Below are 12,803 nucleotides of genomic sequence, written 5' to 3'. Positions count from 1 at the left end.
GTCAAATTCTCTTGTTTTTTCATTTTCATATATCTGTCTATCTAGAATGGCTCGCCCCTTTACCTGTGCCCAGGCAGCACGCCGCCGTTGGACCAATCTTGGACCAACATCGGCTAACATCGGCACCGACGTCGGGCCGACGTCGGAAGTGCAACTTCTTCCAATGTTGGGCCGACGTTCAAGCCAATGATGGGCCGACGTTCTGCCGATGTTTTAGCCAGTATGCAACCAACATTGGGCCGACGAAGGCCCATCGTATTGCCGACAAAGCTGCCAATGTTCGGCCAACATTGGGCCATATTTCAGCCAATCACATGCCATTTTTACGCCGATGTTTGCTGCACGACGAATATTGGCTACGGATGTACGACCGACATTGGACCAATCCAGGGCCACATTGCAGCCAATCAAATGCCGTTATTACACCGATGTTTCCTGCACGACGAATATTGGCTACTGATTGGCTTGCCATTATGTAAACATTATTAGTAGGGAATTTTTCTTACAGAAAGATTTAAACAATATGCCTCGATGACCCGCTCTTCTAGCTTTGCAGCCCTGTATACTTTGGGCAACAGAAAATTGAATGCTGAAAACTGAAAGCAGTTACTCGATCTATTTCATCTTTTATTTCTCATTCCCTTTGCTAACACTAGAAGTGTAGTTTATTTTTTTACCAATTTATCTTTTGCAATAGCGAGTGCTTTATTTGGTACTGTTATTTGGTACAGCAGATCGAAAAAAGTCGTTAGGAAGTAAATGCTGAAAGCGTATGTCCCCCACTTGCAATCCCCACATATGTCCCCCACATGGTAATCAAGAATATTCATAGTTTAGAGCATTTTTTTGTAACTAAAACATGGTGATGGTGCTTCCGAATCAGCATAAGCTAGCCGAACAGTGCACCACCGACAGTCTGCAGACTATTTATTCTTTGTTTTTTTTTATTTATTTGGTACAACAAAAAATGTATACATTGAAAAATATATATACACAACTAAAAAAGGCCCGCTCTACTGCAGGTCAGGTTGCGTTGGGGGCACAGTGACAGTGGTGCTGTGAAGGCCCTGCCTGCTGTGGCTGGGCAGGAAGCCAGCTGCCGCGAGCAGCCGATAATCTGCACTCTGAGAGTGGGGATCATCGGGCTGCTCCACAACAAATGTTTCTCTGAAGCGCCGCTTCCTGCCCCCACAGCGATCACCAGACCCTGGCAGCCACCTATTAATAAAGTTGAGGGCCTCCGCCTGGTCGCACCCTGCTTTTTGGCAGATGACATCTGCATACAAGAACAGAAATACCATAGTACACATGAAGCACTGCAGTACAGAGAATACACAAGGGTACACACACATAAAACAATGAACAAGTCTAACCTGTCACTAATCTACAGAGCCTCAGGTTCACAAAGGCCCTTTTCCCTTTTCTGCCATGAAGGCTGTACAGCACTTGCACGTCATGTGCCAATACAGCCTTCATGGCATTCACACCAATTTCTCGGAGGCCACGTCCCCCAATCTGCAGGAGGTGCTTGCGCTGTAAAAAAATGCAAGAAGCATAGCTAGAGTAAACGCAACAGCACATCGAAATGTTTTCATGATAAATATCTGCAAGAAGAGGACACTGAAAACAACAACTTGAATTTTTGGGCATCACAACATTTCATTGTATTTTTACGCTAACTTCAACTCACTTGACCTAAAATGGTTTCCACATCAGCCCTCTCACACTCAGTGTGAGAACCTTTCAGAGTCCTTCCCTGAATGCAGTTTCGCTGTTATGAAATCAAATACAACACTGTTATAACCCTTAATAAATATTGATTCTAGCTATGAAATAGTATAATTACTTTGTACAGTGCTCAAATTCCAATACACGTTTCTTCGAGGTTACAATGTCTTTGCCTGAATGTTGACCAGGAGTAGCTTCTACAGGTGAAAAATGATAAAATATGTGGAATTCAAAAAGAAGCTTGGACATGTTTTTAATCAATGCATTGTAAGCAGAGCACAACAAGATAAATGAACATGATCAAGGCGTACTAAGAGGCAACCTTAGAGCGACCAAATCTTGGTCATAGATGAAACTGATAGAAAAATAAAAGTCGCACTAGATGGTCGCACCATTTGCTGTTTATATTTTTCTGTGATAGCCAACAAAGAGGCATGTCGCTGTAGAAATCTCATCACAATAAACAAGGGTGCATTTTTCTTCACACTGCGAAATTGGGTGCATGTTAGATTTTTAAAAAAGTAAGAAATCGGCTAACACAAGGCAGGGTGAACTGTAGCTCAAAGTAGAGAGAGCCGCACCGGACAGGAAATAGGGTGATAAATGAACAAAATTACTGAATGTCTGTTTTAAGCAGGCTATTGCTAGTCACTGCCCATCAAACACACCATGCCGCCTACATCGTCTGCTAGCTTAGGACAGTTCACTCGGACTTCACAGACTATAGTAAATACAGTCGAATCTCATTAATTCCAACACACTTAATTTGAACTGACACTGTGGTCCTATCAAAGCTATACCGCGCTCCGAAAATGCTCTCTGCACCCCGCCCAATCCTGCGGTGGCACTTCAGACACCTCATCGCTGTGCTTGAAGAAGAAAATGAAGAAAAGGAAAGAAAAGACTGCGGTGGAATGTTTGCCAAATGCCAATCTGCGACATTCCTGTGCCACACTTCGGCTTTTTCCGTCCCTGCCACGTAGAGACCCTTCTCCACTTAACACTGCGCATGAAGAGAAAGAGGGGAAAAAAAGCTGTCGCAGAGAGTTGGCTCTCTCATGCCGATCTGCAACTCGCCGGTGTCACGCTTCCCTGTTTTTCGTTCCTGCTATGTAGAGACTCTTCTCCTTTCAACACCGCGCATGAAGAGAGAAAAAAAAAAGCTGCCGCGGAGTGTTTCTCTCTCGAATGCCGATCTGCTTTTCTCCAGGTGGAGACGCTCCTCCATTCTCATCATGTGCTGGCCACGCTCCGGCTGCAGCGCAGATGGTAACAGCGGAAACACAGTTGTTTTCGAAGAGTGTCAGCACTGGACATTGCCACGCGCAACTTCTTTTGCCAGAAGAATACTGAAGCCGAAGTACAAATGCTTTGCAAACTGCACGCAAAACTTGTTGACTCGTTGTAAGGCCAACGTGTACAGACATGTATTGACTACTTTAATTAATGACGGATGTCCTGTAATTTGTGAATAAAACTCCATGCACATGCATCACTGCATGGTGAGCCCTCCGCTCGTTTACCGTATTTACTCAATTCTACCGCGCCCTCGATTGTAACGTGCCCCCGATTTCCACGACAAAAAAAAAAAAAAAAAACCTAAGACATCGGTTGCAACGCGCACCCTTTTTTCTCGTTGGCCCGCTTGATCACACCACTCACGAAAAGGACTCTTTTTGACAGCGTCTTCCGTTTAAATATGAAGTACGGGGGAAGCGTATGCCTATCTGACGTGCAACAGAGCATTGCTGTCACTGTAGTTTTACCGTGGCCCGATGTCAGTACACAAACTTGCTTCTCCTAGACAGTTGTGGTGCCAGGCATGTCGAAGAAAAGAGGCGTGTGATCGGCGTTCCCGATTTGCCCAAGCAGGTAGCCGTTGTTGTGCTGCAAGTTTAGGAGGAACCTCTGAAGACTCTGAAGCTTTTCTTCGTACTCCTCCGGCAACTTACGGCATATGCCCATTGGCCTTCGGAGGGAAAAGCTTTTTCTCTTCATAAAGTTCATTAGCCAGCACCTGCTCGCTTTAAAATGGCTCTGCATTAGCCCTTTTTCTAAGGCTAACTGCATAGCCTGCACTTGGAGCAGTTCTGTCGTCACGGGCCGCTGTGCCGCTCACTGCTTAATCCCATACTCGCCGAGCAGCTCTTCAATTTGTGGAAACCGACCCTGCTGTGGTCCACTGAAGCCTTTGCGTGAATCTTTGCTGTCGACAATATTCTGCTTTTGTTTCCGCCAGTCCCGCACGCACGTTTCAGGAACTTCGAATGACCGCGATGCGGCCCGATTTCTGTCCGTTCCGGCACACGCGACGACTTTTCTTTTAGAAGCAGCATTGTGGTGCACTCGTCGAGTTTTTGGAGTCGGCCCTACCATGCCGTCGATGCTAATGTACTACAAGATGACGAACTCCTCAGCACACGTATGAAGTGCCGCGCATGGGAAACACATAGGCAGAAATGACCGACGCGCCATGCCGACGCACGTAGGGGGCGGCCATTTTGTAAGTGGCGTTGGCAATAGAATGACCATATTCATTTTTTTTTTCGTACTCGATTCTAACGCACATGCGATTTATGAACTCTCTTAATCGGAAAAAAGGTGCGCGTTAGATTCAAGTAATTACGGTAACTTTCATTATTTTGAACTTCTTTTAATTTGAACAAATTTTCTGGCCCCTTTGAGTACGAATTATTCATATTCGACTGTAGTACAGTGGCTCATGAGATAACCTGACTAGTTTGTTTCCCGAAACACAGTATCTTAAAGCAGTACTAAATTTCTGCATGTTACATAGGCATATTAAAAATCAAGAAATATACACCAAAGCCACAGCCACAGCTTTACTCTGCACAGCTGCCTCTGCTGCCTCCACTTCTCCAATTGTACCAGCAGGCAGCCGGGGAAGGTCAGAGGGGCGCTGTGCTGGCTGGGCGTGCTGAGGCACGGACAAGAGCCGTACCTCGTGCTTCAGCTGTCGCACCTCCTGCAGAACCTCTCTTTGTTGCTGCCGGATGCCAAGTTGGATCCGCAGGATCCGTAGCAATAGAGCTGAAACATACAAGAGTACATACATACCATATTTACTCGCACAATTTGCATCCTCACATAATTTGCTCACCAGTATAATTAGCCAGCCTGCTTTACTACAAGAAACTTTTTGCTCGCATACTTTGCCCTCCCCAACCAGCCCGAGCCACCTTGCCAGCACACACACAGACACATTTGACTTCATGATGCTCTGATCAGGCACATCTCTTGTCGAGCAGGCGAGTGCAGTCTTACACAAAATGGACTGAGTGCAAGGTACCTTCTTCCATGAACTTTTATGCTTTCCCTAGAATATCGAACTTGAAAACCGAAACCTGTTTATGTGTAGTCCGAAATGCCTAAAGGTTTGCCTCCTATCTTCCCACCTCTTCCACGGCAAGAATGTATTCCCGAGACACAGCACAGATGTTGAACGCGTGCAAGGACCTGTCACATCAACTAGATGAGGCAGGTTTTCGCACTATTTTTTTTTTCGGTTTCGCCATCTGGCCATTGCGTTTTTACCGTTCCTTGTGATAGGCTACAATTATTATATACGAGGCAGATTGCTGTTATAAAGCTTACCGGAGAAAACTGAAACTGTGCTACCGCTAAGCACATCAGCGTGGAGTTCTTCGACATGCAATATTCAGTATGGGAGCCAGCAGAAGAGTGCGTTGAATAAGACTTAGCATAGAAGCTTGGGTGTGTTGGTTAGATATCGGAGGGAACACAATGCAATAGAAGACTGGGAGAAGGAATGGACACACACACACATGAAGGGCGACACACACAGCGCTGTGTTGGCATCGCGCTTCCTTGTCTGCATCTTACTTTACGTTGGGTTCCCGACAATTATTGGAGAGTACTTATGTTCTCTGGTATAACCCTGTCATGGGAACTGGTTTTTGTGAGCACTGTTTGGAAGAACTTCAAGAAAATGGGGGCATTTGAACAGGCTTAGCAAACAAATGACAATCCGCTTTGAGACAGCTGTGACAGCGCCTGCAACATATATTCCCAGTTGAGCTTTTAGGCCAGCGATTCCTACTAGCTTCGCACATGACCAGATTGACAAAAAAGTACACATAATACGCGAGTATATACCGCATTTGACTCTGTAGCTTTGGTGAACCAGGCAGATACACAAATTTATCCAAAACTCCATTGATTCTGTTGCAAAATTATTCAACAAACAAATTACGATGTTATCCATGTTACTATATGATTGCGGCACTTTACCATTGCAGCTTTCCAGGAGGCACACATAGTGCAGCACCACTCGCAGTTAATTGTATGCAGTAGGTTGCTCACAGCAACTGACTGCATGCAATGGTGAACACCTTGCATGCTTGCACCGCTGTTTCAGCATGCTGGCTGCTTCCCATACGGCTATCAATTGATGTTCACAAAATTGGGAAGATGAAGAAAGACTACACAGTGCCCTCTGGCCACCCTATACTCCAAACCTCCAGCCAACAAACAAACAAAAGAAACAGAAGTATGCAAATGAATATTATTCCCAATGCAGCTGGAATGGAGAGTAGTTCTCACCAATTCTGTGTGTTAAGTCAATAGGGAGTGAGTTAACTCCATAAAGTAGCTTTTCTCATAACAGTGTTCACTCTATTGTAACACAAGAAGTGACTTCATAGCATCTAGAAGGAAAAATAGAATCTTCAGCATTTGATAGAAATGTGAGGCTCTACCTTAAAACAACAATAATCTGGAAAAAGAACTCATTACATTCGAAAAAAAAAAAGGTAGCACAGTTGATCCCCTTTACAAGAGACACTGATGTAACAGACAAACGGGGATAAGAGGCACCAGTGTGCAGGCTGACATTTGGCCCATCATGCATCAGGCACTCCGTAGATGCGCCTGTGCAGCCGGGAGCCCTGCAGTCAAGCATGCTGAGCAAGACTGTTGACCACTGTACAATGACACATTGCCACAAAATTTCAAAACTTCATTTCACAGACTTCTGCAAAAGCTTCTTACACTCTTGCATAATTTTTGCACAAGCTTCTCTCATTCGTCAGAACATATAAATGTTGGAAGTTGTATGTTCCCAAAAACATGCACAATACAAATAGCATACATTAAAGTCTATCACTTAATACGTGCATAGTGTAACAATGAAAGGAAACTCACGCATGGTTTGCTCCGAGCCTTCCCCGTGCGGTGCCTCCTTGAGCCTTGGAGAGCACTGTACAGCTAGAGCAAAGTAGCATCAATCCAGTGTTAATGGCAGGTTAACAAGACAACAAAACTAACCCCCATATTCATAAACACTCCCCGACTCGACTTTCACCCTTCATTTGACAGAGTTGAGCCCTGTGCCGCTGCTCGTTTGAAAGCGACGCTGCGCTACTCGAGTATCACAGCAGATTATTGCTGACATGCAGCAATTTTCTCTGCTTAGAGACGGCGCTCCCATCAGCCATCTCAAGTGAAGGTGAAGCGTTGAGTGGAGGGACGTTCTAGAATACGGGGGTAAGATTGGTTGCAAGAACACTACAATAGACACACTTAATTTTTACACTTCATCTATATTGTACAGCTACACACAATCTGCATCCTTATAATGCAACATATACATACAGGCTTATAAAGTAAACACTGTAGGCTGCTCAAATAACACCTACACAAAAAAATTACACAAAAGTGGCCATGCGCAAAGTACTTTTATTTGAAACTCACAAAACTTTTGTGGTGATGGAGATTAAATAAGACAGGTTACGCTTGGAGGCACATGAGACCTTCGCAGCTTTCATAAAGTACAAAAAACAATATGGTATGTGTGTGTGTATGTACGCATGAAGCTTCAGCCTTTACATACGGTTTCTTGAAAGAATCGACTATGAATTTTATGGCACCTGTGTCCTTCAGCGCAATTGAAAGCCTGCTGATCAGTGTGTGCAATTGTGGAATAGTTACATGGAAAATGGCGAGAAACACCTAAAATCAAATTTTTCTAGCTAGGAAATATGCAGCTGTGTATACACAACACATGCTGCAAACAGTGGGAGGTGACCACAAGAATGATTTGAGTGTAAGCGGCAGTATTCCACATTCATGCACCCCGCCATTTTCAACTGTTGCCCAAAAGCAGCACCACTTCAGCGTGCTACTTTTTTTTTTTACATCATAAACAGCACGGAATACAGCGGGGATGAAAACAACATATGCAATTAAATTTTGAGCACTATTTATGGTGCGCATGATTGATTGATATGTGGGGTTTAACGTCCCAAAACCACTATATGATTATGATAGACGCCGTAGTGGAGGGCTCCGGAAATTTAGACCACCTGGGGTTCTTTAACGTGCACCTAAATCTGAGCACACGGGCCTACAACATTCCCGCCTCCATCGGAAATGCAGCCGCCGCAGCCGGGATTCGAACCCGCGCCCTGCGGGTCAGCAGCCGAGTACCTTAGCCACTAGACCACCGCGGCGGGGATGGTGCGCATGAAAAAAAAAATAGCCCTTTGTACAACGACGAATGCATAATTTGCCTTCACGGACCTTCTGTTAGGCTGCACCACATACAGATTTTTTGTGGCTTTCAAAAGAGATTTGAAAAAAAATGATAATAACCGTGTTTACTCTCGTCATGAGCGCACTCACTAAGTCACCCTCATTTCAGTCGCCAAAATTTTGAATTTTTTTTTCTTCCACATATTAAACACACACCTTACGTTCATCCGCTGAAGTCCCGCGGGCTCCCCCCCCCCCTTTGCCGCCTTCGCTGGCTGCCACGTGCCATTTTATTTTTGTTTCTATTTGTTCACGGAACGTCCCCTGTCTTTTTTAATTATCTCTTGTAACATATGTGGCATTATATTGTTCCCGAGGTGCCACAGGTGCTCTGCTATGTAGATGCACCATTAAACTAGTATTTTTGATCAACTGGGCATTTCTGATGTTTACCTTGCAAGTACGTAAAACTGGCATGCTTCTTGATCTACGATACACATGTGGCTTGTCTCACTTTGAAGGAAAAGTTAGCATACAATGGTGTAAATGCTTAGAATTTGAAATATTGAGGCAGCAGCACACCGGAGATGATCATATGGTAAAGAAACAAGTGCTGCCTTATCCGTCAATAAATTTTGCGAGCTAAAAAAAGTACAAAAGCACAGCGAGGCTATGATGTGGTTCAACCTGTGGATTCGCTTCATTTATCACGCCATATGATGAAGCTTCCTTTGGTAAAACTGCTCAGATAAAAAAAGTTTGCTGTCCAATACAGCAACTATACAAAGTGTGCACGTGCATCTCCCAGCGCCTTTTCGTCACTTCCGAAATGCGCCACCAACATGCCCGGGCACCAACCGAATCTATCGCCTACAACTGCCATGTTGTCTCCTCGTGCTTGCACCCGTTTAGTTTTGCCTCACGATGCAAGTTTGAGAAATTATGAGCTGCTAGTGAGGCAAGTTGATTTAGTAGTCCACGCAGAGGGAGCAGAGCTTAGGGTGTTTCTTCGCTGAAACTTATAACCTGAAATTGAGAACGCACATTGCGATTTTCCTTAAAGTACCAGCGTATTTGGCTGGTGCAGATTAACAAAAGCTACTTGAAGAAACTTTGCAATATTTGCATCTTCAGGTGCAACTTCATTACGGGTAAGTGCCATAGCCAAGTATTTACCTGCAAACAGATATAGCTTACCAAGATACTGTACATACAAACTTGTCCGCAGTTAAAATCATGATGGCGAGGAAGGCGGTTAAAATCGTGAGGGCGATCGCGGAGATTTGGTATTGCATTGAAACAAACTATAAAGAATGGGAAACAATATTAGTTCACTTTGAAGTATAGCCGATCGGTTCAAGTTGGGCGTCAGGATTTTTTTTTATTAGTCAATTAATTCTATACACGGTCTCTATCATGTTCAGTGACTCCACTGTACATTAGCGTACAACAAAAGCAAAATACAAAGTGAAAAGTGTGTTAAAGCATACGCGAAAAATAAAGTGATGACTGGCATTACTGCGGCACACACCACGCAAAGTCGCTATCTGCCTTGTATAATATTTTGCTCGACTATTTCCGCAAATTGCAATCAAAGAGGCTCAAGCTCAACATCAGCACTGTTTAAAACACTTGGGGGGGGGGCATTGCTACTTTGGTGGCGTAGGCCGTGACAATATATTCATAATATTATATCTCTTGTAAACTTGCCTAGCTCTGCACGACTAGTTTTCGATGGGAGCAGCTGCGCTTCGCACATCCACTCTTAAAATTGCGGCTCGAGAGATTTTGAGCTTTCACTTGTTTTTGGGCCAGGCAATTTGTAGTAAAAGCAAGATAATAAACCCTCATAGGTTGTGGCGGGCAGCCGGTGTACGCCGTGGCTGGTATATGTGTCGCACATCTTGATTATCTGGTCTTGTATCGAGTGAACGAGCGAGGCCTTCCTAATCCAATGAGCTCGTTAAAGTAAGACAACAAAAAACCACAATGCTTCCATATCGTTCACAGCAACAGATGACGAGCCCCCAACAAACCGCACTGCAGCACGTGAACTGCCGTAGGTACCCAGGGAGTTACCCGGGCATGGCGGGAGAGGGCGACAACGGCAGAAGTGACATCACAAGAACACTATGTATAAAGGGGACATTTAAAGACCTTTTTCCCATTTTTAAACTTCGTGCACTGTTCTGTCACAATTTATAGCTCAGAATAGTTGTATTTTGAAAAGAGCACTAATTTATAAGCCCAATGGTTCAAGGATGGGTGCATTTAGGGGGCCCATTCTACGTTTTACTTATGCCCTTCAAGAACTTGCTTACAGGGCCAAAGTCCTGTTTCAGAAAGAACACGCTAGTGCGTGGCCAGCAGTCCGTCAAGCATTAGTGCTGGTGAGATTTGGAAATGCAGCGCATGAGCATCCTCATCTGCTACTTCTCTGCTCATGCTCTCGGGGCTTACTTGCGAGGCACGGTCCTTCACACTTTTCATTTTCACACAGTAAATCAACTGATACCAACTCTGCCTTCCATTATTTAATAAACCAATATTTCATGGTCACGAGGAAGAGCTTAAAATGTTTGCTACATCAGACCTGAACAGCATTTTGAGTCATCGAAACTTGCTAGTTGCAGCGAGCATTATGCAAAAAATATGATGTGCTTTACGGTGACAACTTGTAAAACACTGCAGCAACGATTAAAATCATGCATTTTTTGTGCTCACAGGAAATCCCTGAAGCAGGAGGCACTGGGCTAGATAAATTGCGCAGCTAAAATACGGATGCGCTTTCCAATGCTGTCATGCGTACAGGCGGAGAAATGGCAGACAAAACTGGGCGCACCCCGATTCTATGCGCAGGCGTCCCATTCACAAGCCTCGCTGCCAGTTAGCACAACATGGCTCACTGTCCATGAGCTCGCTTGTTTCCTGTAACAGTGGACCATACGGTACACCTATTTAAAAACGAGGATAGAATGTATATAATGCAGCATCTGATGAAGCCATGATGATGTGTTGCTGATGAAATCTGGAACTCTAGTTAGTACCCTTATTGTTAACCAGCCGACCGACTAGCAAAAAGATTTGCGACTGAAATGATGGCATCTACACCTGCCCTTAAAGGGACACTGAACAAAGTTTTTGCCGCCGAGATTTTCAGCCAAAGCAAAAGATTGGGCCATGAAATTCATAGACAATAATAATTTTAAGCAGAAACTACGAAAACATACTGAATTTAATGAGCCTTTTACAAAATGCCGCGTCTAGCTCTTAGACACGGCGTTTTCTAAAAGGTCGCGACATTTATTTTTCAAGTGTTTTTTTTTGTTATTCAAGACAAATCTACGGTGCATTGTTCACAGAAAACAAAATTGCCTCGGTAAGAATTCTTTGCGAGCAGCTTACTAATTTTAAGGCAGGCGCGTTGATTCGTGAACTGAAGGATGCGAGTGATCGATCTTGCCTGCTAGTGGCTAGGCGACAAAGGCTTTACCTCATGTCCTGGTGTAGCTAAGTCACGCAAATGGAGCAGAAAATGTGCATTATAATTTATTTCACCTAAATATCACACGTATGTGACTTATTGCCGGTGACAGGTGATCAGGATGAAGTCGACAAGTTGCAAATCTGAACAAGAATTCACTCGAATGAAAAACCAACCTATACTCACGTCCACGGTGAAGTCGAACACGTCGTCCGTCAATGTTGTCGCTGATGCCCGAAGGAAAAGAGAAGAGGACAAGCGACGGGGTCGTCTCTTTCTATAAAGTCGGCGGAACTGCCAGAACGGCCAACACAAAAGGCATCGGGTTGACATTCCTCCATCTGGGCATCCGTCGCTCCACCCGGGCATGCAGCTGCTACTGGTTCTACTACTACCCTCTTCCACGTGCCTCTTCCCGACATTGCAGTGTTGCTGCCATACTCGCGAACCTTTTTAAATTAAAGCACGCAATCATGTATTATCGTGCGCCATACTAAACTTAAAAACAGTGCGCCGGTACATGAGATGACGAAGCGCGGTCCACGCCATCACAAGAGCAATTAGAGAAATGAAACAAAGAAAACAAAAATGTATAGAATATTTTGTCTCAATACGATCCGCAATCCAGTTTCCTGCAGCGGCTTTTGGCTCTGTATGAACGGCCAAGCCAGTGCCAAGCCAAGCTTGCGTCCCTGATCAGCTGTTTGTTTCCATCGAGAATTCAACAGTGAACTGGCAATTTGTTTAGATGATATTGCTTAAGGGCTTGAAATTAAATATTTCTCTACGTACTACTGCTGTACTTTTCCTCTCTGTTTCCTGATCACAGTGATGAGATTGAGGAAGTTACAATTTAGAAAACAGCAAGTGCAGCTCAAGCATTGCTAGTATCGCTGTTTCGGTAATAAAATGTTACAAAGATTTTGCCCCGCGACCTGCTTGCCGTGTTCGAGCACCCAGTAGAAATTTACGGTGCCGCGTTTGAAAGAGTTGAATAAAATTGCAACATTACGAAAGAAAGGCTCTGAAGCAACATCGCATTTTATCAGGCCTACACCTCCCACACCTAGACGAGTAA

General features: G+C 44.4%; 1 protein-coding gene across 4 annotated transcripts; it reads right to left on the bottom strand.

Annotated features, from left to right (window-relative positions):
- Positions 1-926: 926 nt before the first annotated feature.
- Positions 927-12,288, bottom strand: LOC142818011 (uncharacterized). 4 transcript variants are annotated; one of them, XM_075896159.1, is made up of 5 exons: positions 11,902-12,288; positions 6,913-6,975; positions 4,553-4,779; positions 1,374-1,533; positions 927-1,276 (listed from the first exon to the last, which is right to left on the bottom strand). In XM_075896159.1, the coding sequence occupies exons 1-5, from the start codon at positions 12,092-12,094 to the stop codon at positions 1,014-1,016; spliced, it is 906 nt and encodes a 301-aa protein (XP_075752274.1). In that variant the 5' UTR covers positions 12,095-12,288; the 3' UTR covers positions 927-1,013. The 4 variants fall into 4 exon arrangements, with proteins under 4 accessions (XP_075752274.1, XP_075752277.1, XP_075752278.1 ...); XM_075896162.1 differs by having other exon boundaries at positions 4,691-4,779; XM_075896163.1 differs by having other exon boundaries at positions 11,912-12,288.
- Between the last annotated feature and the right edge of the window lie 515 nt (positions 12,289-12,803).

Source organism: Rhipicephalus microplus, chromosome 5, assembly GCF_043290135.1.
Source record: "Rhipicephalus microplus isolate Deutch F79 chromosome 5, USDA_Rmic, whole genome shotgun sequence".
Lineage (NCBI taxonomy): Eukaryota > Metazoa > Arthropoda > Arachnida > Ixodida > Ixodidae > Rhipicephalus > Rhipicephalus microplus.
This window is presented reverse-complemented; position numbering and strand designations above follow the sequence as displayed.

Bases quoted from the DNA above. Each gene is read 5' to 3' on its own strand.
- LOC142818011 (XM_075896159.1), bottom strand. From the start codon at position 12,094: ATGCCCGGGTGGAGCGACGGATGCCCAGATGGAGGAATGTCAACCCGA. The intron at 1,534-4,552 runs GTGTATATTTCT...ATTTTTTTACAG, and splicing joins AAGCTGTGGCTGTGGCTTTG to CGCAAGCACCTCCTGCAGAT. The intron at 1,277-1,373 runs GTTAGACTTGTT...TCTTGTATGCAG, and splicing joins GCTCTGTAGATTAGTGACAG to ATGTCATCTGCCAAAAAGCA.